The sequence below is a fragment of the Mirounga leonina genome, unplaced genomic scaffold, assembly GCF_011800145.1.
Source record: "Mirounga leonina isolate KUSES-001 unplaced genomic scaffold, KU_Mleo_1.0 Mir_165, whole genome shotgun sequence".
NCBI classification, from domain to species: Eukaryota; Metazoa; Chordata; class Mammalia; order Carnivora; family Phocidae; genus Mirounga; species Mirounga leonina.
The window spans coordinates 18147398-18171359 of NW_023270415.1; the positions used below are offsets into that span (position 1 = coordinate 18147398).

Consider the following 23962-nt stretch of genomic DNA (forward strand, 5'->3'; position numbering starts at 1 on the left):
GTGGGATGGGAGGGATGGGGTGACTGGGTGATAGACACTGGGGAGGGTATGTGCTCTGGTAAGCGCTGTGAATTGTGCAAGACTGTTGAATCTCAGATCTGTACCTCTGAAACAAATAATGCAATATATGTTAAGAAAAAAAAAAAGAAGAAGATAGCAGGAGGGGAAGAATGAAGGGGGGGAAATCGGAGGGGTAGACGAACCATGAGAGATGATGGACTCTGAAAAACAAACTGAAGGTTCTAGAGGGGAGGGTGGTGGGAGGATGGGTTAGCCTGGTGATGGGCATTAAAGAGGGCACGTTCTGCATGGAGCACTGGGTGTTATGCACAAACAATGAATCATGGAACACTACATCTAAAACTAATGATGTATGGGGATTAACATAACAATAAAAAAAATAAAAGTAAAATCAGAAAAAAAAAAAAAGATTCAAAGAAAAATTCTTATTTTATGTGGCATTTACTGGGACGAATACAGCTCTTAAATAGCACCATGGAAAAGAAGCATGCTTGTCCCAGCAGTTCTCCCCAGTGTTTATAGGGTTTGAAGCACTTGCACAGGCGGCTTTTCATTTGATCTTCGTAACAGTTCGAGCCTCTCCTCCTCACCCCTCACATCCTGCTTTCACACCCTATTACTTATTTGATTTTCATTTATAAGAATTTTCCTCCCTTCTTTTTAAAAAATGTGTGGCATGCAATTTTTGGTTACCTAAACTTTTAAATCATTTTATTTAAGAATTTATTGAATGCGGGCGCCTGGGTGGCTCAGTATTAAGCGTCTGCCTTCGGCTCAGGTCATGATCCTGGAGTCCCGGGATCGAGTCCCACGTCGGGCTCCCTGCTCAGCAGGGGGTCTGCTTCTCCCTCTCCCCTCTTCCCTCTCGTGCTCTCTGTCTCTCATTCTCTCTCTCTCAAATAAATAAATAAAATCTTTAAAAAAAAAAAATTTATTGAATGCCTCCTGTCTGCATGAGGTAATGCCTTTTGCCTTGAACTAACATTTAATAACTTTTTTCTTCTGAGAATTTGGTGACACCTCCCTGAGGTAATTATAGAATCTACAGGTTTGTTTGGTTTTTTAAAAAATCGGGGTAATTAAGAGTGCCTGGCTGCCTCAGTAAATGGAGTGTGTGACTCTTGATCTCGGGGTTGTGGGTTTGAGTCCCACAATGGGTGTAGCAATTACTTAAAAATAAAAAACCCTTAAAAAAAAATCAGAGTAACTAAATTGCTTGTGTAGCCACTGGTGTTATGTTCACATGTCAGTAAATTCATGAACTATTGGGGAACATGAACTTTTACTTTTTTTTAAAGGTTTTATTTTATTTATTTGACAGAGAGCGACACAGCGAGAGAGGGAACACAAGCAGGGGGAGTGGGAGAGGGAGAAGCAGGCTTCCCGCGGAGCAGGGAGCCCGATGCAGGGCTTGATCCCAGGACCCTGGGATCATGACCTGAGCTGAAGACAGACGCTTAATGACTGAGCCACCCAGGCGCCCTGGGGAACATGAACTTTTAAATTCACTTAAATCTCCCACAAATTCAGGATGTCTGCGTGGCTCAGTCGGTTAAGCATCTGCCTTCGGCTCAGGTCATGATCCCGGGGTCCTGGGATTGAGCCCCACATCAGGCTCCCTTCTCAGCGGGAAGTCACTTCACCCTCTACCTCTGCCCGTCCCCCTACTTGTGCACTCTCTCTTACTCTCAAATAAATATATAGAATCTTTAAACAAAAAAATTTCTCACAAATTCTTGGGGCCTGTTTATCAGTCATGAACTTAAACCTGAATGACAAACTTGTCTGCACTGCTTTTCCCCTCCCACACTCCCCAGTTTAGTAGGTCGCTCTCTCAACAGCTTTCCGTCTAGCTTGGATTTATTCCATAGTCCTTTGTTTCATTTAGTCTTGTTAATACTTCACACCTTCTTGCCCCTTGGTCCTTTTATGCATTTCAGTGGCAGAAATCCCAACCCTGGCTGACTCCTGGTTATCATCTTCTGGGCTGCTGAATAGTGCTGAAGAAGGTTGTAGCACCGGGCATATTGGAAGCACTGTGAAGTCCCAGTCACTAATCTCTGTGCTTCCCCACTGCCTGGTGATGCTCTGTGTTTCTGTAGCTGCTTCTCCTACTCTCTGTACTAACCATTTCAGATGTTCTCCAAATTTCCAGACTCCTTTTCTTCTTCTTCACTTATAGCAGATGATCTTGCCTTCTCTTTTATAGGGAAAATAGAATCAGCCTCAGTCTCACTGTCAGATTTGCAGACCTAACACGCACCTGCTCCCTGTCATTTCCCTCTTTCTAATGTAGTGGAAAAGGCCAGTTTCCACCTCTGCCCTGGATCCCGACTTCTCATGGGGAACCCTGTGCATGCTTTTTTTCTGCACAGAAAACTGCTTCCTTTTGTTAGGGGTCCTTCCAATCAATAATTAAACATTATCAAGTCTGTTGCTTCTTAAACCAAAACCCCTCAACCATGCTGTCCTGCCAGGTAATACTTTTTCCCTTCACAGCCAAACTTGTTAAAAGTTTCTGTACTCATTTTTTCTTTCTCAATTTCCTCTCATTTCTCAGTTTACCAAAAATAGCTACTAGAATTGCTGAATCAGGGGACCTGGGTGGCTCAGTCAGTTAAGCATCTGCCTTTGGCTCAGTTCATTACCCCGGGGTCCTGGGATTGAGTCCCACATTGGGCTCCTTGCTCAGTGGGGAGTCTCTTTCTCCCTCTGCCTGCCGCTCCCCCTGCTTGTCCTCACACTCTCTCTTTCTCTCTCTGACAAATAAAATCTTTAAAAAAATAAAAATAAACTTCCAACACTCTTGTTCCATAGGCTTCCGCAAGATCCCACAGTCATCTCATGCTTTCCTTTCTGTATTTCTGGGCCCTCTTCTGTAATGTCCTGTGTAAGCTCCTTTCTTCAACCTGTTGGTTAAGTGTTGTGGTTCCTTGTGGTTGTCCTAAACCCTCTTTCCTTCTTCTGTGCCTCTCTTCCTTGACAGTCTCAATTGGCCCAATGGCTTTGGTTCTCTATGTCTTCATCTCACGTTTATAACTCCAGTCCAGACCTCTCTTCTGAACTCGGGACAATGGGATATCTGCCTATTCAGCACCACCCTTTGGATTTCTGGAGAGAACTTCAAACATAGCATGTTCAAAATTGAACTCCTACCATTTTCCTTTTTTGTGCCTTAGGTCAGAAATCTGAGTCATTCTTGACTTCTCGTTCTTCCTTACTTCCATATTCAATAGACAGCCAGATCTTATTGTATTTGCCTCCTAAATCTTTCCCACAACCACACGCTTTTCTACTCCCACTGTGATTACTCTTTTTCTGCCATTCTCAACTTATTTTTTTTTAAAGATTTTATTTTTAGGTAATCTCTACATCCAACGTGGGGCCCAAACACACAAGCCTGAGATCAAGAGTCACGGCTCCACAAACTGAGCCAGCCAGGCACCCTTACCATTTTGAGCTTGTGTTTGGCCACAACAATAGCTATTTTTCCTTCATTTGTTCATGGCTTTCCAGTCCATTTCCCTATGACAGTCCAAGTGGTCTTAAACAAGAAACCAAAAATCCCCCATATTTGTGACATTCCTAAAATTCCCTCATGACTTCTCATAATCCTAAAATAAAATCCGAAATTCTTAATGTAGACCCAATATGATATGGCCTGTTTGCCTCACAGGCTTCCCCTTGTGTGACAGGCCCAATCCTTTCCTGTACTGCAACAATATTTGACTCATTTTCTTGATCCAACTAACCTCTTTGCCACCTCAGGACCTTCGTATTTTGCCTGGAATGTTCTCCCCCTCATTTTTTATATGACTAACTTTTACTCACCTTTCAGACCTCTGATCAAACATTACTTCATCTCCAGAAAGTCTTTTTAGACCCACCAAACTAGGTTGGATCCTACTTTACACGCTCTTGTGTCACCTTGCAGGGAAAATAACTGGAATTGATACTCTGCCAGCTTTTGATCATACTAACCCAGAATAGAATTTTTTTTTTCTTGGTACAATAACTTATCAGTTTGATTTTACCTCTGCCCCACTGTGTAAAAAAACTCTTACCTAACTTCTCTTTCACCTCTTCCATTCAGATAATAATTACAATTCTTTGTGCCTATGTAGTGCCTTATTCTTTTTTTTTTTTTTTTAAGATTTATTTATTTATTTATTTGAGAGAGAGAGAGCACAGAGGGGAGGGACACAGGGAGAGGGAGAGAGAGCCTTAAGCAGACTCTGTGCTGAGCGCAGAGCCCAATGCGGGGCTTGATTCCATGACCCTGAGATCACAGCCTGAGCCGAAACCAGGAGTTGGACGCTTAACTGACGGCGCCACCCAGGCACCTTGTGCCTTATTCTTTTCATGTCTCTTTTATTTCCATATTTTTCACTAGTCCTTAAAATTGCATGTGAAGTGTCTAGGACAGAAATGTTAACTCCATTTTACCTACAAAGAAACTATGACTGTGAAGAGGATATAACTTAGGTTGGTCATTCTGAATAACTGTCCTGTCTGCTCTGGTGGTAGTCTCTCCACTACACTGTCTTGCTGCATGAATACCATTAACCTGTACCTAGAAAGAATTATTGAGGGACAAAGTGGTAATGGTTCAGCTTCATATAATTATTCAGTGAGTACTTAATTGTATTTTTCAACATTAGTAAAAAAAAATTATGTATTTCTTTAACATTCTAGCTTGAAATTCAGAATCATCCTTTTTTTGAATCACTCAGCTGGACTGATCTTGTACAAAAGAGGATTCCACCACCATTTAATCCTAATGTGGTAAGTGTCTATCCAAATCTTATTTTCTAAACTAGTGAAATGTAGAACTATAGCTCATCATAATTTTAGCAATAGATCTCAAAATCTAATGTGAATGAAACTGAATCATCAGTACCAATATATGAAAATATGTCTTGGGGTTGTCTAGTGCACTGATCACTTCAAAATGACCAGTAAAATTATAGTTATATTACATTGGTAAAAGTATCTTTTAGCATAGTAATTATGAAGTGTTTCTTTGGAACATGTATAAGAAAGGGATGAGCTCATTAGATTAAAAAAAGATGCACATTAAATAAGTGAGGTGTCTCATGCCTATAAATCAACAAACATGTTAAGTAACATTAATGCACATTTTTTTCTAGATTGATACAAAACCAAGCACAGGCAAACATTAATGGTAATGTTTCACAACACTAAAACACTTTAAATAAAAGAAAAAAAAATTCACCTATGATCCCGCAACCCCAAATCAATCTTGATTTATATTATACTCCCTCCTAGTCCTTACCTGTTATTTTTACTGCTATAATAACACATCACAAAAATTGCCATTTTTTTTATTTGATAGTATAAGGATTGTCATGTTTTTATTTAACGTTACAAGGATTTTCTAAGTGCCTGCTCATTTTTACATTTATTATTATTACCATTCACTTAACAAGAAAAGGCAATCGAGCATAAGAAAGCATAGATAGAATAGTGATTTTGAAATGAGGCACAGATTTGAATCCTTGAATCCTTTTTGGAAAATACAATGTTCATGTTAGCTTGACTTGTTAAATCAATTGATGGAAACATTTTACCTAAAGATTTTTTTTTTTAAGAGGAAAGCTTCATCAAAGATCTGTTTACAGTGTTAATGATGTTGAAAATTTGGGGAAATAAATACAGAACAATAGGGAAATTTTTAATAATCATCAGTAGGCCAATAATGATGTTACTAACTATTGATGGCTATATCTTTAGGCATATACTTTTATGCATTATAATACGTAATTTATTCCTTACGCTACCAAGTTACTACCGCTACGGTCCTTCTAATTATACATGTTTTATAAGTGAAGAAATGGAAAGTCAGAGATGCCACATAGCTGGATTAAAAAGTAGCAGAGCAAGGATTCAAATCTGTGCCTCATTTCAAAATCACTATCTATGCTTTCTTATGCTCGATTTCTTTTTCTTGTTAAGTGAATGGTAATAATAATAAATGTAAAAATGAGCAGGCACTTAGAAAATCCTTATAATGTTAAATAAAAACACGACAGTCCTTATACTATCAAATAAAAAAACATGGCAATTTTTGTGATGTGTTATTATAGCAGTAAAAATAACAGGTAAGGACTAGGAGAGAGTATAATATAAACCAAGATTGATTTGGGGTTGCGGGATCATAGGTGAATTTTTTTTTTCTTTTATTTAAAGTGTTTTGGTGTTGTGAAATTCATGGCATACTTTTTTAGTAAATCAGTGCAGAATAAGGAAATTGCTTCAGGGAAATATTACTTAGTCTATTCATTTTAAAGGTTTGTTTCAGTGCATAGCTTATGACTAGTAATATTTAATAAGTGTGACACTGCCCACCTGTTAACAATATTTGTAGATTGCCTTATTTCACATAGCTTATCCAGAAGTGACTCCATTAAGGACAGTTTCTGTCCCTAATTTCTACAGTTTGCAGTAAGAACCTAGGACCTTTAAGAATTATTTTATTTTTATTTTTACATTGAAAATCTTACTGAGTTTAGTTATCCTCAAATAAATATGTCATCAGGCACATTAAAGAGTTAGGTACTCCTAAGCAGTACTGGAAATGGAAACAATGTTGACTTCAGAGTCAGTACCTCCATTTGGATCCCCACTCTTTTTGACTAATAAAATTTTTTAAAGCAAGATCCACAACCAAGAAGCCACAGAAGAAATTGGTAAATTTGGCCACATTAAATTTAGAAATGTCTACATGGTAAGAAAGAAAAAAAAAAAAAAAAAACACTGCAAATAACAAACTGGGGAAGGTTTCTTTAACACATAAAGCATTCTTACAAGTCAATGAGAAAAAAGACCAATGACCAGTAAAAACATGGACAAAAGACACAAAATATGCAGTACAGAAAAATAAATACAGATGGCTTTTAAATATATGGAAAGATGTTCAAACTCTAATAGGTTACCATTTTCCACTTAACGGATTAATAAAGATCAGAAAGTTAGAGTATGTTAATGTAGACGTTCTCATACTCTGTTCTCAGTACTTGCATCCTTTTATTTAACTCTGACAGCAATTCTATGAAATAGTACTACTATTTTCCATATATTACAGATGAGTTAACTTAGGCACAGAAAAGGCTAAATAACTTGCCCAGAGTTTCAAGTTAAAGAACTAGAATTTGAGCTCGGGCTCTTCAAAGACAGAACCTTCCCTCACTCTTACCATAAGCAATACAGTGTTATCCCTATCAGTACTAGCCATGAGCCATAAGGGCATTCTTAAAATATCTATAAAGTCAAGTAAAAGAACATTGGCCATCATTTACTGAATACCTTCTACCTGTCAGATTCTGGGAATTTTGTGGACTAACACATCAGATCCTCACAACAACCTTAACAGGTAGGTGGTAGTATTCTTACTTACAGGAGTGGAAACAGAGTAGGGTAATTTATATAGAAAATTAGAGCTAGCAAAAAAAAAAAAAAAAAAAATTAGAGCCAGCAAATTTCATAGCCAGAATTCAAACCTTAGTCTTATTCCGAAGCCCATCCTTCTGGGGTTACATGTAAGAATTTGATGACATTTTATATATACACATAAGTACAACTTGTAGCATTCTTCTTCCTCTCTGGAGGAATTTCTCGTATTGAGGGATCTAGCACTCTGGGTTTCCCTTGTCTGTGCTCTGCTGTTTGTAGACCTACCAGGCTAACTGTATCCTTGGCTTAGAGTACCTGCCCTGGATCCTTGTCTGTTCACCTCGGTTAGACTTGGTGACGTAGACATGCTAAGGATTCCCTCCCGCTTAGCAGAGCAGAGATAACCTAGAGATTCAGGAGTGAGTTCTAAGAGTGAGTCACTGGAATTTGTCTCTCAGTTTTTATCTGCAAATACGTCAGAAGGGGAGAGTGCGGTAGTTTGTACCAGATTTGTAAAGGAAGACGAAGAACCGCTTCCATCAAGAAGCTGCCATGCTTTACTTCCCGGGTTCCCAGCTTCTTTAGGCCTCTACAGCTAAGATGTCCTAGCCAAATGCCTAATGACCTCTGTAGCACAGTTTTATTTAACGCCCCTTTATTCTCCTCAAAAGGCTTCACCTATCCAGAGTATAGAAACTAGATAGGCAAGCATCTGATAGGAGCTCAAGTGAAAAGTGCCATCCTGAAAACCTACCTGGACTCCTTTTCTAAACTTAGAGGTGGTGCTGGGTAGAGAGAAAGAGGGGTCAGTTGCAGGGCCTGAGGTTCAAGTTACCATAGGTAAGGACTCTGTTATGCTAGCCTACCACCCTTGTCTCTCCCCCCTTCCAACAAGAACTTTGCTAGAAGGACAGAAAACCTCACCTAAATAGTAAACTCTGGAAAGGAAAAGCAGAAATGGTTTCAAAGAAATGGTGAAGAAGGAAGACCTCTAAACTTGCCAGGAATAAATATATAAATTCATGAAGTGGTTTTAATAAAAGACTAAATTAATTAGTGAAAAACGAGCTAAGGTGACTAATAATATGCTTTTGATGTTTTAGGCAGGACCAGGTGATATCGGGAACTTTGATGCAGCATTTACGGAAGAAACCGTTCCGTACTCTGTGTGTGTGTCTTCGGACTATTCTATAGTGAACGCCAGTGTGCTGGAGGCAGATGATGCATTCGTTGGTTTCTCTTACGCACCTCCTTCAGAAGATTTATTTTTGTGAACAGTTTGCCATCCAGAAACCACTGAGCAAATATAAGCCTACAGATGAGACTGAAACTCCTCTTTGTGTGTATATTTTCAAATATGTTTAACTAGTGCCTCATTTTTACATGTAATGTTAAAAACTATGAAAAATGTATTTTCTGCTGTATGCAAGAAAATAGGGCATTTCAAAGAGCTAAGTTTTGAATTAAAATTTCTATTGTTTATTAAGCTTATTTTTAAACAGAGTTTTAAAAGCTATTCTCAGCATTAACCTATTTTTAAAGAAAACATTTTGCTAATGACTGTTTTTCTCCCATGAGTTTACACTAACATCTACCCAATACAGACTGTTTTTCAGCAGCCTATTTCAGTTTGGTTAACATGACATTAATGCCTTTGTAACTCTCTACTTTGACCTTTGTTCTCAGATCAGAACTATGCAATTGGTATGTGGTTGTTTAAGAAGAAACCACATCTTTCCATGATAAGTCATTCTTTGACATAATCAGTTCTTGGTAGGATTAAAATGTGAAAGCATAGTTAACACATGGGCTGTGAGTTAACACTTTGAATAAGTTTTCATTCTGCAGATCAAATTAAGAAATAACAAAAGGAGACCCATTGCTTTTGAAATACCAATTCAAATTTGTGAATTATTTTTCTCTGGAAGAAAAGTAAAGGCTTAATAGTTAGAAAGTTTAAAATATTTCCAAAGATCTGAAGGGTAATAAAATACTACTGGACTTTTTTTTTTTTAGGTGGTGCCAAAAATGAATGTGTCTGTGTCATGTATTTATATTACAAATACATTCTATTTATGTTCTTTCTGGTCTTTATGTTGTTAAGTAGGCCTAAATCTTGGTATTTGCTTTTGCAAAAAGCTGTTCAAAACTGTCTTTCTACTTGGTTAATAAGTGAAAAATATTGAGCCTTCTAGAGTTTTTACCTAATTGGGAATATAAAAAATAGAATAGCAAATTCTTGGTCAGTATATGTATTTCACTACAGTGTAACAAAAGTTAAAAATGATTCAGGCCGATGCAATGTCAGTATCTTTTTTGTCCTAGAAAAAGCACAGGAAACTGACCTTAAAATCATACTAAAAACAAACTGTGTACTTGTCATTATAAAAGAGAATACAGAAAAACTAAGAAAGAATGCTTGTCTTGGAATTCTGCTTCTTAGAGAAGAAATTTTTCAGGTCATGTAGGAAACATCGTGAAAGTTTAGGGACCAACTTTATATGCTTCAGGAACAAGCATTCTTCCCATGTGTTTTCTCTTGAGAAAGAAATCACAAAAGCATTTCACACCAAGACCCTTTGGCTTAAAAATGTTCAGCAAAATGGGGGAGGGGGGTGTGCTTTTGTTAGATTAATAATGTTTGCATCCGATACACTGAATCTTCCTTTAGAGGTAAGACTTTAATAGCAACACTGTAAATATTTGGTTTATTTGGCACTACTGTAAGTTCCGCTTTTACACAAAGTTCTTTGCTTATTATAAAGCAAAATAAAAACTGTAGTCTCTTGTATGATTTTCTTTTTTACTCAGCCACTCCTTAATTAAACTGCCAAAAATTAAAGTGCAATATTGTATATTTTTAAGAACAAATTCAAATGTGCTGATGTTTATTGGATCACAAGAAATACAAATCTTATAGTATAATAAAACTAGCAAAAAGATTAATAAGCATCTAATCCCTGTCATCATTTTAAATTGGTGATGGTTTATAAAAGTCATTACAAAAATGATTTGTATATGTGAGGGATAAAAGTATAAAACTTTACCTGTATTTGGACACACATAAAAATTAGATTATCTAGATTATCAGAGGCTGACATATTTAATATTCAGGGAATAAACATCTTCCTAGTTTCCAGTTTATTTTTTCTCTCATAGCATGCTGTCTTTTAGAAAAAAATGTGTGCCCTTTGAGTAGTTGAACCATTTCATGGCTATTGCCAAAATAAATTCAAGGGTCTGAGTGAAGAATCCCTAACATTCTTCATGTTATCCATACCTCTTATTTTATTGCATATGGTACAGTGAAGAGCTTCCCAGCCATTGTTACAGCATAGTACACGCTGAAATTGACAAGTTTTGGGCATACCTGGGGGGAGGTGCTGAATGATGTAGATAGAGACTGGAAGCAGGTTCTCCGTTCAAAAAAAAATTTTTTTTTTTTTAAAGATTTTATTTATTTATTTGACAGAGACAGAGACAGCGAGAGCAGGAACACAAGCAGGGGGAGTGGGAGAGGGAGAAGCAGGCTTCCCGCGGAGCGGGGAGCCCGATGTGGGGCTCGATCCCAGGACCCTGGGATCATGACCTGAGCCGAAGGCAGACGCTTAACGACTGAGCCACCCAGGCGCCCCCTCCGTTCAAAATTTTTATATGCCAAAATAATTTTTGAACTTAAGATTTTTACAGAGCCAACAAACGCTGTTTGGATATAATTTTAGCAATGGAACATTTAAAAGGTGGCTTAAATATTTCAAATATTTATTACTGTAAAATTTGATCACTATAAAAACTTACCGTTACCAGTGTCTTTTAGCATACCTTTAACTAGTAATTATCCACAGGCATAATATTAAAAAACTTTACACAGATGTTACTGTATGAAGAGTGGGAGTGAGTATTAACAGGAAAGTTTGTGGTGATATTATATTAGAATGACTTTTTCAATAAACTGTTGAAATTGATAACTTAATTCTTCATATATGTAGTTTGGAAGTTAAGTCTGTTTTAAAAGTGGAATTTTCTGCCACTTGCCTTTAAGGTTGGTTTTTACTTTTATTGATTTTTACAGATTATTCCATATCCCAAGGTGATTGTTCTTTTATTATAAAATCCTAAAAGTACATAGATGAGTGTCAGGCATCTTGAGTACCTTGAAATAATATGCCAAGTTTTGTGTATGAATGAAATCGAGTTGGGGCAGGGAGTGCTACATGGCTTTGTTCAGATGCCCAAAAGGATTCACTGCTGTAAGAATACTGGGTTTCCTCTCTGCCATTTTAGTTCTTTACTCACCTACTATTAAGAGTAATTGCTCTCTAACTTCCCTGAAAGCATTCCAGTTGGGACTTTTTACGTCTTTAGCATTTTTGGTGTCTTACCAATATTGCATAATCATTCATTTGTAATCCTTTTTTTTTTTTTTTTAAGATTTTATTTATTTATTTGACACAGAGAGAGAGAGAGCACAAGCAGGGGGAGCAGCAGGCAGAGGGAGAGGGAGAAGCAGGCTCTCTGCTGAGCAAGGAGCCCGATGCGGGACTCCATCCCAGGACCTTGGGATCATGACCTGAGCCGAAGGCAGTCAGTCGCTTAACCAACTGAGCCACCCAGGCGTCCCTCATTTGTAATCCTTTAAACACATTCCTTAATAGTTAAAAGGACCCCTATGCAAAAATAGTTCTTATTTTACTATTCCCTTATATTATGTCCATTTTTGCAGAGGTAAATAAATCAGCAAGAAACATAGCTATTTCAAAGTGTAACTTTTCAATAATTTACCCAAAGTCAAGATAGTAGAGAATAATTTAAAGCAATATTACACACAAAAAAAAGCCTACAGAGAAGTATAAATTCAGAGTGATTTATAGCAGTGAAGTAGCCAAAGGATCCTACAAACAAAAATTATTTTTACATGTTGTACTGAAAATTATGAACACCGTATCTTTAACAGCATAAAACAAAAAAATTACATCATTCTATATAACCCTTCTTACTGGAAGAGCCAGACATGTTTGGTGATTTTACAAATCTTGTGTTCAAATGTGACTTGGAAGTTTTTACTGAAAATTCTCTTTTGCAGGAATATTATCTCATAGATTTATCCTCTTCCTTCTAACATATTTTCAGTGTTTTCATGTTATTACGGAGCAGAGATTTACACTCAATTTTAGTTGAGTTTCTGTGGGAAAGTCTAGAATGAGTTATCAATATTTAAGTGTTTTTATGTTTTATTAGGTAAGAATCCAGAAGGCTTATGTGCAATAAAACAGACTTACCCAAATAGTTTAATTTATCTCAGTGTGTTGGACTTTTTCAGTTCTTTCCAGATAGTAGTTAATACAGCCTTGCTGTTTTGAATTTTTCTCTCATGCCTCAATAATAATAATATAGAAATTATAGCCTACTTTGTTAATGATACATTGATGTTGAACATTAACACTTATTTACTTTAGAAAGATAACCCTAGCTATATGCCTCAAATAGATATCAAAAGCAAAGCTTTGGGGGCGCCTGGATGGCTCAGTTGGTTAAGTGTCTGACTTGATTTTGGCTAAGGTTGTTATCTTGGGATTGTGGGATCAAGCCCCACATCAGGCTCCACACTCAGCAGGGAGTCTGCTTGAGATTCTCTCCCTCTCCCTCTGCCCCTCCACCCACTTGGGCACTCACTCTCCTATCCCCCAATAAATAAATCTTTAAAAAAAAAAAAAAGCTTTGTATTTGTCAGAATTCATATGACTTTAACACTTAGGAGCTGGGCATTTATTTGGCTCTATATAAATTATACCTCAGTGAAAAATATTGAAAGACAAAGTCAGCTATATATAACAAAAAATAAAATTTAGATAACCCATAATACTACCATCTTAAAGTATTTGAGACATTTTACCACATTACATATGAAAGAATCCAGGAATTTGGAGCCAAAGAAAAATTAAAGGTGAAGAGGTGAAAACAGCCCAACCTGAGCCATGTAAGTGCATGACAGGGACTTCCTTTTTTCCAGTTCCACCTGTAAGGAGCTTGGAAGTTACCAAGTAAAAAGCTGAACAGACTGAATCATCAACTACTCTTCTTGGATACAGAAGAAAAGGGAGGACACAGGGCAAACTGCTACCCCCAACACTGGAGAGGCAGGCGAATATAAGAAATTGCAACTTACTAGAGCAGAGACTCAACAACTGCGGGAGCCGGTGCAGGAGTTGGAAACGGTACTAGATTAGCAAGTTGCCAGAGGCTAAGTGAAGACAGTTGAGAGTGAAAAAGTCCAGGGAGAGCAGTCATAGGGATCCCCACAATTTTGTGAAATTGACCTCCCAGAGCTCAAGGAGCTTCTCACAAATACTGGAGAAAAACTCTCTTGCGATTCCAGCAGAAGGAGGGGAAAAGGGACACATTTCAAATATGCCAGGGCATTCTGGTCTTAACATTCTGGTATTCTCCTGCCTTTAGGAGAAACTAGTTAATCAGAACCTGACCTGCAGGGGTTTTCTCAGAGCCTAATATGCAGGAAGGAAAGTACCAAACTCTAGTCAGTTCAAGTCTCTCAGTTTTTATCTGTGGGAGAAGGGAAATACCCAACTTCAGTCCACTCTAGCCACCCTGTCCCACCTAATGGGAGAGAAAAAACTAAGAAACACACTAAGTTTGTCCAGAGGCATAGGATCACTAAAATAAAGACCTGATCATAGAATTATAGAACCCTTCCCTCTCATCATACCATATCACCACATTTTAAAAGATCTATTTATAGCACTTCCTTTTACCCACTACATCATGTCTGGCCACCAAGTAAAACTACAAGGCGCACTAAAAGGCAAAAACAAAAAACAAAAGCCCACACAATTTGAAGAGAAAGAGCATCAGAATGCAGGGATGTTGGAATTATCAGACCAGGAGTTTAAAACAACTATGATTAATATGTCAAGGTCCCTAGGGGCACCTGGGTGGCTCAGTTGTTAAGTGTCTGCCTTCAGCTCAGGTCATGATACCAGGGTCCTGGATCAAGCCTCTCATTGGGCTCCCTGCTCAGCAGGAAGTCTGCTTCTCCCTCTTCCTCTGCCCTCCTCCCTCCCCCTGCTCATGCTCTCTCTCTCTCTCAAATAAAATCTCTAAAAATATACATATATGTTAAGGTCCCTAATAGATAAAGCAAGAACAGATGGTCTATGTTGTAAGCAGAGAGAAAGAAATCCTAAGAAAGAAACAGAAAGAAATGCTGGAGATGTAAACAACAAATGAAGAATGCCTTTGATGGGCTTATTAGTATACTGGACATGGCTGAGGAAAGAATCTCTGAGTTTGAGGATATTTCAGTGAAAACCTCCAAAGCTGAAAAACAAAGAGAACAAAGACTAAAGAAAACAGAACCATATCCAAGGACAGTGGGACAACTGCAAATGGTGTAATACACGTGTAATAGAAATACCAGAAGAAGAAGAGAGAAAGAAACAGAAGAAATATTTGAAGTAATAATGACATAATTTTCCCTAAATTAATGTCAGACACCAAACCACAGATGGAGGAAACTCAGGAACACCAAGCAGGATAAATGCCAAAAAATTATACCTAGGCATATCATTTTCAAACTTCAGAAAATCAAAGATAATGAAAAAGTCCTGAAAGAAGCCAGAGGAAAAACATCACCTTACCTATAGAGGAAAAAAGAAAAGAATTAGACCCAACTAGTCCTCAGAAATCATGCAAACAAGAAGAGTGGAGTGAAATAAATAAAATGCTGAGAGGGACATTTGGGTGGCTCAGTCAATTGAGCTTCAGATTCTTGGTTTTGGCTTAGGTCATGATCTTGGGGTCATGGGATCAAGCCCTACATCAGGCTCTGTGCCCTGTGAGGTCTGCTTGTTCCTCTCCCTGCCCCTCTGCTTCTCACCCTGCAGGTGCTCATGCACATGCACATGCTCTCTCTCTCTCTCTAAAAAAATTTTAAAAAGTAAAGGAGAAATGGACTTTCTTAGACAAACAAAAATTGAGGTAATGTGTTGCAATAGACCTGCCTTGCAAGAAATGTTGAAAGAAGTTCTTTAGAGAAAAAGAAAACATCATAGGTCAGAAACTCAGATCTACATAAAGAAAGGAAGAGCATCAAAAAGGAGTAAATGAAAGTAAAATAAAACTTTTACTTTTCTTAATTGATCTAACATAACAATTTGTTCAAAGTAACAGCAACAATGTCTTTGATAATGTATGCATATGTATATATCATATAGGTAAGCTTATTTGTGCTTTTATATAAGTAAAACGAATGATGTCAGTGATGCAAGAGACAGGAGGAAAGAATTAAGATTATTTTATTATTATAAGGTACTCACACTGAGGTATTTCACTGTACTGTGAAGCAGTATAATGTTATTTGAAAGTGGATTTGGATTAGTTGTAAATGGGTATTGCAAACTCTGGGACAGTTACTATAAAAAGATGGGGGGAAAGTGTAACTGATATGCTAAAAAAAATGGAATCAGTTAAAATCACAAAAGGCAGAAAAAGGATGGGAGACAAAAATAAAGACAAGAAAAAGGCAACAAATAAAAAATAGTAACGAATATGGTAGGTATTAGTTCAACTAATCAATAATCACTTTAAGCATAAATGGTCAAAATGTACCAATTAAAAGACAGAGATTGTCAGAGTAGATCAAAAAACAAGATTCAACTATGTGTTGTCTACAAGGAATTTACTTTAAATTTAAAGATACATACAGATTGAAAGTAAATGGATGAAGAAGAATACACCATGCTAACACTAATCAAAAGAAAGCAGGAGTAGCTATATTAACTTCAGACAGAGCAGATTTCAAAGTGAGGAAAATTATCAGGAATAAAAAAAAGGGATTACATAATGATAAAGGAGTCAATTCTCTAGAAAGATATAACAAGCCTCAATGTGTATGTGCCTAACAAAAGAGTGTCTGACTGCATTAGGCAAAAACTGATAGAACTGCAAGGAGAGACAGATGAATCCACTATCATAGTTGGAGACTTCAACACTCCTCTCTCAGAAATGGACAGATCCAGCAGGCAGAAAATCAGTCAGGACATAGTTGAACTCAATGACACCATCAATCCACTGGATATAATTGACATCTATAGACTATTTCATCCAACAACAGCAGAGTACATTCTCTCCAGCTCACATGGAACATTCACCCAGATAGAACAAATTCTGGGCCATAAAACACACCTTGTGAAATTTAAAAGTATAGAAATCATACAATGCTCTAAAACCACAATTAAAACTAAAAATTAATAACAGAAAGATAACTGGAAAATCCAAAACAGATGAAGATTAAATAACACACTTATAAATAACACATGTGTCAAAGAAGAAATCTCAAGAGAAACTTTAAAGTATTTTGAACTAGAGGTGCCTCAGTGGCTCAGTCAGTTGAGCATCCATCCAACTCATGGTTTTGGGTCAGGTCACAATCTCAGGGTTGTGAGACTGAGCCCTGCATCAGGCTCTGCGCTCAGTGGGGATGTCTGCTTGAGATTCTTTCTTTCCCTCTCTCTCTGCCCCTCCCCAGCTTGTGCTCTCCCTCTCTCTCTCTCAAAGAAATAAATCTTTTAAAAAATATTTTGAGCTAAATGAAAATGAAAACAATTTATCAAAATGTGTGGAATATAATGAAAATAGTGCTTAGAGGGAAATTTATAGCACTGGATGCATGTATTAGAAAAGAGGAAAGATCTAAAATCAACAATCTAAGTTTCTACCTTAGGGAACAAGGGAAATAAGCACTAATTATATTCAAAGTAAGCAGAAGAAAAGAAATAAAAATTATAGCAAAAATCAATGAAATTGAAAATAGGAAATCAACAAAGAAAACCAATGAAACCACATGCACCCCAATGTTTATAGCAGCAATGACCACAGTAGCCAAACTGTGAAAGGAGCAGAGATACACTTCAACAGATGAATGGATAAAGAAGATGTGGTACATATATACAGTGGAATATTACTCAGCCATCAGAAAGAACAAATACCCACTATTTGCGTCGATATGGATGGAACTGGAGGGGATTATGCTAAGTCAAATAAGTCAAGCAGAGAAAGACAATTATCATATGGTTTCACTCATATATGGAACATAAGGAATAGCACAGAGAACCATAAGGGAAGGGAGGGAAAACTGAAGGGGGAAAAGTCAGAGAGGGAGACTAACCATGAGAGACTATGGACTCCAGGAAACAAACTGAGGTTTCAGAGGGGAGGGGGGAGGGGATGGGGTACCGGGTGATGGGTATTGAGGAGGGCATGTGTTGTGATGAGCACTGGGTGTTATATGCAACTAATGAATCATTGAACACTACATCAAAAACTAATGATGTACTGGGGCTCCTGGGTGGCTCAGTCGTTAAGCGTCTGCCTTCGGCTTGGGTCCGGGTCCCGGGGTCCTGGGATCGAGCCCCGCATTGGACTCCCTGCTCAGCGGGAAGCCTGCTTCTCCCTCTCCCACTTCCCCTGCTTGTGTTCCCTCTCTCGCTGTGTCTCTCTCTGTTAAATAAATAAAATAAAATCTTTAAAAAAAAAACTAATGATATACTATACAGTACTTAACTGAATATAATAATAAAAAAAAAGAAAGAAAATCAAAGAAACCAGAAGCTGATTCTGTGAAAAGATCAATAAAGTTGATAAGCCTCTAGCCGGGCTAACTAAGAAAAAGAGAAAAAAAACCACAAATCACTAATATCAGAAATGAAAGAGAGGACATCACTACAGATCCCATGGACATTAAAAGGATAATAAAGGAATACTATGAACAACTATGCCACAAATGTAGTAACCTGGATAAAATGGACCAATTTCTTGAAAGACACAATCTGCCAAAACTCACACAAAAAGCAACAATCTGAATAGGCCTGTAATTATTAAAGAAATTGAATCAGTAATTAATAAGCTTCCAAAAGAGACAGCATCAGGCCCAGATGGATTCAGTGGTGAATTCCACCAAACATTTAAGGAAGAAATGATACCAGTTCTCTCTCATTTCTTTCAGAAGGTAGAAGCAGAGGGAACACTTCCTAACTAATGACCTCATTGTATGAGGTCAGGATTATGCTAACCAAAACCAGACAAAGAAATTACAAGGAAAGAAAACTACAGACCAGTATCTGTCATGAACATAGATGCAGAAGTCCACAACAAAATCTTGTAAATTGAGTCCAAAAAATGTATAAAAAGTTTAAAATGTATAAAAGGTACACAACATGGCCAGGTGGGATTTATTCTACATATGTAAGCTTGGTTAAGCATTTGAAAACCAATTAATGTATCTCATCACATCAATAGGCTAAAGAAGAAAAATCACATGACCATAACAATAGATGCAGAAAAAGTACTTGACAAAATCCAACTCTTAATCATGATAAAAACTCAGTAAACTAGGGATAGATGAAACTTCCTCAACTTGATAAAGAATATCTACAAAAAACCTATGGCTGGCATCATACTTAATGGTGAGAAACTATAAACTTTCCCTCTAAGACCAGGAAGAAGGCAAGAATGTCCCCTCTCACCGCCTTCCTTTCAACATTGTACTGGAAGTACTAGCTAATGCAGTAAGAAAAGAAAAGGAATACAGATTGAGGAAAAAATAAAACTGTTGTTGTTTGCAGATGACATAATCATCTATGTAGAAAATCCAATGGAATCAACAAAAAAGTTCTGGAATTAATAAGTGATTATAGCAAAGTTGCAGGATAAGAGGTTAATATTAAAAAGTCAATCATTTTCTTATATACCAGCAATAAACAAGTGAAATTTTAAATTAAAAACACAATACATTTACATGAGCATGTTCCCCAAATTAAATATTTAGGTATAAATCTAATAAAATATGTACAACATATATATGAGGAAAATTACAAAACTCTGATGAGGGGTGGCTCAGTCATTAAGCGTCTGCCTTCAGCTCAGGTCATGATCCCAAGGTCCTGGGATCAAGCCCCGCATCGGGCTCCCTGCTCAGCAGGAAGCCTGCTTCTCCCTCTCCCACTCCCTCTGCTTGTGTTCCCTCTCTCGCTGTGTCTCTCTCGGTCAAATAAATAAAATCTTTTAAAAAAAAACCTCTGATGAAAAAAATCAAAGAACTAAATAAATGGAAAGATATTCTGTGTTCATGGATAGGAAGACAATCTTGTCAAAATGTCAGTTCTTCCCAAACTGATCTATAGATTCAACATGATTCCAACTGAAATCTCAGCAAGTTGTTTAGTGGGTATCAACAAACTGACACTAAACTTTATATGAAAAGACAAAAGACCCAGTATAGGCAACACAATATTGAAAGAAAAGAATAAAATTGGAAGACTACACTATCTGTTTTTAAGACTTACTATAAAGCTACAGTGATTGAGACAATGTGGTATTGGCAAAAGAATAGACAAATAGATCAGTGGAACATAATAGAGAACCCAGAAATAGACTCACAGAATTATACTCAACTGGTCTTTAACAAAAGAATAAAGGCAATACAATGAATTAAAGATAGTCTTTTCAATAAATGGTGCTTGGACAACTGTATACCCACATGCAAAAAATGAATCTAAACAGAGACCTCACACCTTCAAAAAAATTAACTCAAAGTGGATTACAGACCTAAATGTAAAACACAGAACTGTAAAACTCCTAGAAGATAACATAGGAGAAACTCTAGTTAACCTTTGTTATGTTGATGTTTTTAGATACAACGCCAAAGGCATGATCCATGAAAGAAATAATAAGTTGAACTTCATTAAAACTAAAAACTTGTGCTCTGTGAAAGACAATGTCAGGAGAATGAGAAGACAAGCCACAGACTTGGAGAAAATCTTTGCAAAAGACATACCTAATAAAAGACTGTTTTCCAAAATATACAAAGAGGGGGTGCCTGGTTGGCTCAGTCAGTGGAGCATGTGACTCCTGATCTCAGGGTTGTGAGTTTGAGCCCCATGTTGGGTATAGGGAGTATTTAAAAATAAAATATTTAAATAAACATATATATATGTATGATATACATATATATATATTCACATATATATGTATTTACAAAGAACTCTTAAAAGTCAAGAATAAGAAAATGAACAACTCAATTAAAAAATGGCCTAGGGTTAGTCAGTTAAATTGTTAGTCGGTTAAGCAGCTGACTTTTGATTTCAGCTCAGATCATGATCTCAGGGTCCTGGGATCCAGCCCCATGTGGGGCTCCGTGCTCAACAGGGAGTCCGCTTGAGGATTCTCTTTCTCCCTCTCCCTCTGCCCTTCCCCCCTCTCGCATGCTCTCTGTCTCTCTCAAATAAATAAATAAAATTTTAAAAAATGGGCCAACGGCCTTAACAGACATCTGACCAAAGAAGATATACAGATGACAAATAAGCATATGAAAAGAGGCTCCACATCATATGTCATCAGGGAAATGCAAATTAAATTAATAATGAGATGCTACTACATACCTATTACAATGGTCAAAATCTAGAACAATGACAACACCAAAGGATGGCAAAGATGTGGAGAAACAGGAACTCTCATTCACTACTGGTGGGAATGCAAAATGGTATAGCCACTTTGGAAGACAGTTTAGTGGTTTCTTTCAAAACCAAACATACTCTTATCATATGATCCAGCAATAGTGCTCCTTAGTATCCTCCCAAAAGAAAGGACGTAAGAAAAACATACGTCCACACAAAAACATGCATTCGGGTGTTTATAGCAGCTTTATATATAATTGCCACAACCTGGAAGCAACCAAGATGTTCATTATTAGATGAATGGATAAACTGTGGTACATCCAGATGATGGAATATTATTCAGTTCTAAAAAGAAGTGATCTATCAAGCCATGAAAATACATGGAATAACCTTAAATGCATCATACTAAATGAAAAAAGTTCATGACCTGAGCTGAAACCAAGAGTCAGATTCTCAACCAACTGAGCCACCCAGGAACCCCCCTTTTCAAAAAATATTTTGTTTTTAGGTAATCTCTACACCCAACAGGAGGCTTGAACTCACAACCCCGAGATCAAGAGTTGCATGCTCCAACCACTGAATCAGTCAGGTGTCCCTAGGAACTCCCTTTATCTTCTTCTTCTTTTTTTTTTTAAAGAACTCCCTTTATCTTCCGCTCAATTTTGTCGTGAACCTAACACTGCTCTAAAAATTTGTAAATCTTTAAAAAAAAAAAACAAAACTGTGACAGAAAGCCCTGTGTAGTTGCTGAAAGACAGAAAAAAATGGGAGAGGAAATGAGAATGTGATGGAAAGGGATTTTGATTTGGGTAAAACAGTCCAGTTCTACACCACCATCTCTAAGTGAAAAAATTAAGATGACCCATCAGTTAAAAATTATTCATTTTTATAAATCTGCCTAACAAAACTCCATGTGAATATACCTAAAAATAAATGTTCTTTCTTCCTTAATGTACTAGTTTTACATGTTGGATATCTACTTAAAATTTTCAACCTATTGGGAAGTTTCTAATTCTCAACCTACCACTGAAAATTTATTTGTGATGTTCAGTGATATTCTGTAATAATAAAGTATTTACAGCAATGTTGTAATAAAAAGCAATGAAACTTTGACTCTAGATATCACTATCATTTTCAGAGAGTTTGCAATGTGCAGTAATGCACTGAATACTTAAGGTTTTAAATGCTATTCTTACATCTAATATAAATATATGTGTGTATGTGTTTTGTTTTTTTAGAGAAGGAGTGGGGTTGGGGGGTGGGGCGTGGGGCGTGGAGGGGCAGAGGGAGAAAGAGAATCTTAAGCAGGCTCCATGCCCAGCACGGAGCCCGAAGCGGGGCTCAATCTCACAATCCTGAGATCATGACTTGAGCCAAAATCAAGAGTCGGATGCTTAACTGACTGAGCCACCCAGTGGCTGATATATTTTAAAGAATGTATTAAATACATAAAAACCTATTAGGTTTTACTGGACTTGGTTGATATAAAACTCTATTATTACTTTGTCATAGAAATGAATTGTTATCGGGCGCCTGGGTGGCTCAGTTGGTTAAGCGACTGCCTTCGGCTCAGGTCATGATCCTGGAGTCCCTGGATCGAGTCCCGCATCGGGCTCCCTCCTCGGCAGGGAGTCTGCTTCATCCTCTGACCCTATCCCTCTCATGTGCTCTCTGTCTCTCTCATTCTCTCTGTCTCAGATAAATAAATAAAATCTTAAAAAAAAAAAAAAGAAATGAATTGTTATCGTTAACTGATTAATCAAGACTAAAATAGATGAGTACCTTTTTGTGAATTGATTCTACTTTATTTTTATTTATTTATTTATTTGAGAGAGAGAGAGAGCATGAGCAGGAGGGGCAGAGGGAGAGGGAGAGAAAATCTCAAGCAGACTCCATGCTGAGCACAGAGTGGGACGTGGGGCTCCGTTTCACAACCATGAGATCACGACCTGAGCTGAAACCAAGAGTCAGACGCTTAACTAACTATGCCACCCAGGTGCCCCAATTGATTCTACTTTAAAATATAAGGCCCATCACCAGACCATAGCCTAGTTCTTCCCATCTAAAATAGTATTCATAACCACAGAAATGTACAAGACAGTTTTAACATCCTTTTGCTGTTACAAGTTGATTGTAAAACAGGCAAAACATTTTCATCACCTCATCACTAACAAAGATTATATTCCCCAAGAGAAACAAACTCTGAGGTGTTTTGTCAACCCTAGTAAATATTAAAAAGAATGGTTTCATTTACTTTTCCATGGAAAGTGGTCCAACCTTCCACCCCCTGGATCCTCCCCAAAGCATGCAATACAGTGGGACTGATAACTGTACCAAGTAATACTAATGGGGAAGGAGTCAGCACAAGTTTTAAGTTTGATTTTCTGGTAACAGCTTTATCGGGATTTAACTCAAATACGATACAATTCACCTATGTAAAGTGTACAATTGGGCGCCTGGGTGGCTCAGTCAGTTAAGTATCTGACTCTTGATTTCAGCTCAGGTCGTGATCTAAGGGTTGTGAGATGGAGCCCACATCAGGGTCCGTGCTGGGTATGGAGCCTGCTTAAGATTCTCTCTCTGCCCCTTCACATTTCACATTTCACTGGCTTATTTCACATTTTGCTATGTGAAATAAGCCAGTCAAAAATGGTAAGTATCATATGATTCCAATTATATGAGGCTCCTAGAATTGTTAAATTCACGGAGACAGAAAGTGGAATGCTGGTTGTCAGGTCTGATAGAAGGGGGCAGGGATGGGAGTGGTAAGGCAAGTTATTATTTAATGGGTAGAGAATTTCATTTTATTTTATGTTGTGTATATTTTACCACAATTAAAAAAAAAAAAGAAAGAAACCCTATACCCATTACCAGTCATTCTCCACATCTCCTCAAGTCTAAGTAACTACTAATCTACTTTCTTTCTGTACAGATTTGCCTATTCTAGGCATTTCCTATAAATGGAATCATACAATACTTGGCCTTTTATGTCTGGCTTCTTTCACTTTGTATAGTGTTTTCAGGGCTCATCCATGTTGAAGCATGTCAGAATTTCCTTC

General features: G+C 37.4%; 1 protein-coding gene across 6 annotated transcripts in view; it reads left to right on the plus strand.

The window, feature by feature from the left end:
• LOC118014888 (serine/threonine-protein kinase Sgk3) overlaps positions 1-10380 on the plus strand; it is a 134595-nt gene extending 124215 nt beyond the window's left edge. For 5 of the 6 annotated variants that reach the window (XM_035011268.1, XM_035011269.1, XM_035011272.1 and 2 more), the window contains 2 exons: positions 4717-4806; positions 8538-10380. In XM_035011268.1, coding sequence (XP_034867159.1) covers positions 4717-4806; positions 8538-8708 — 261 coding nt within the window. In that variant the 3' untranslated portion in view covers positions 8709-10380. Of the gene's footprint in view, positions 1-4716; positions 4807-7361; positions 7415-8537 lie in introns of all 6 variants that reach the window. The other variant, XM_035011270.1, reaches the window with a different exon arrangement.
• The last annotated feature ends 13582 nt before the right edge of the window (positions 10381-23962 follow it).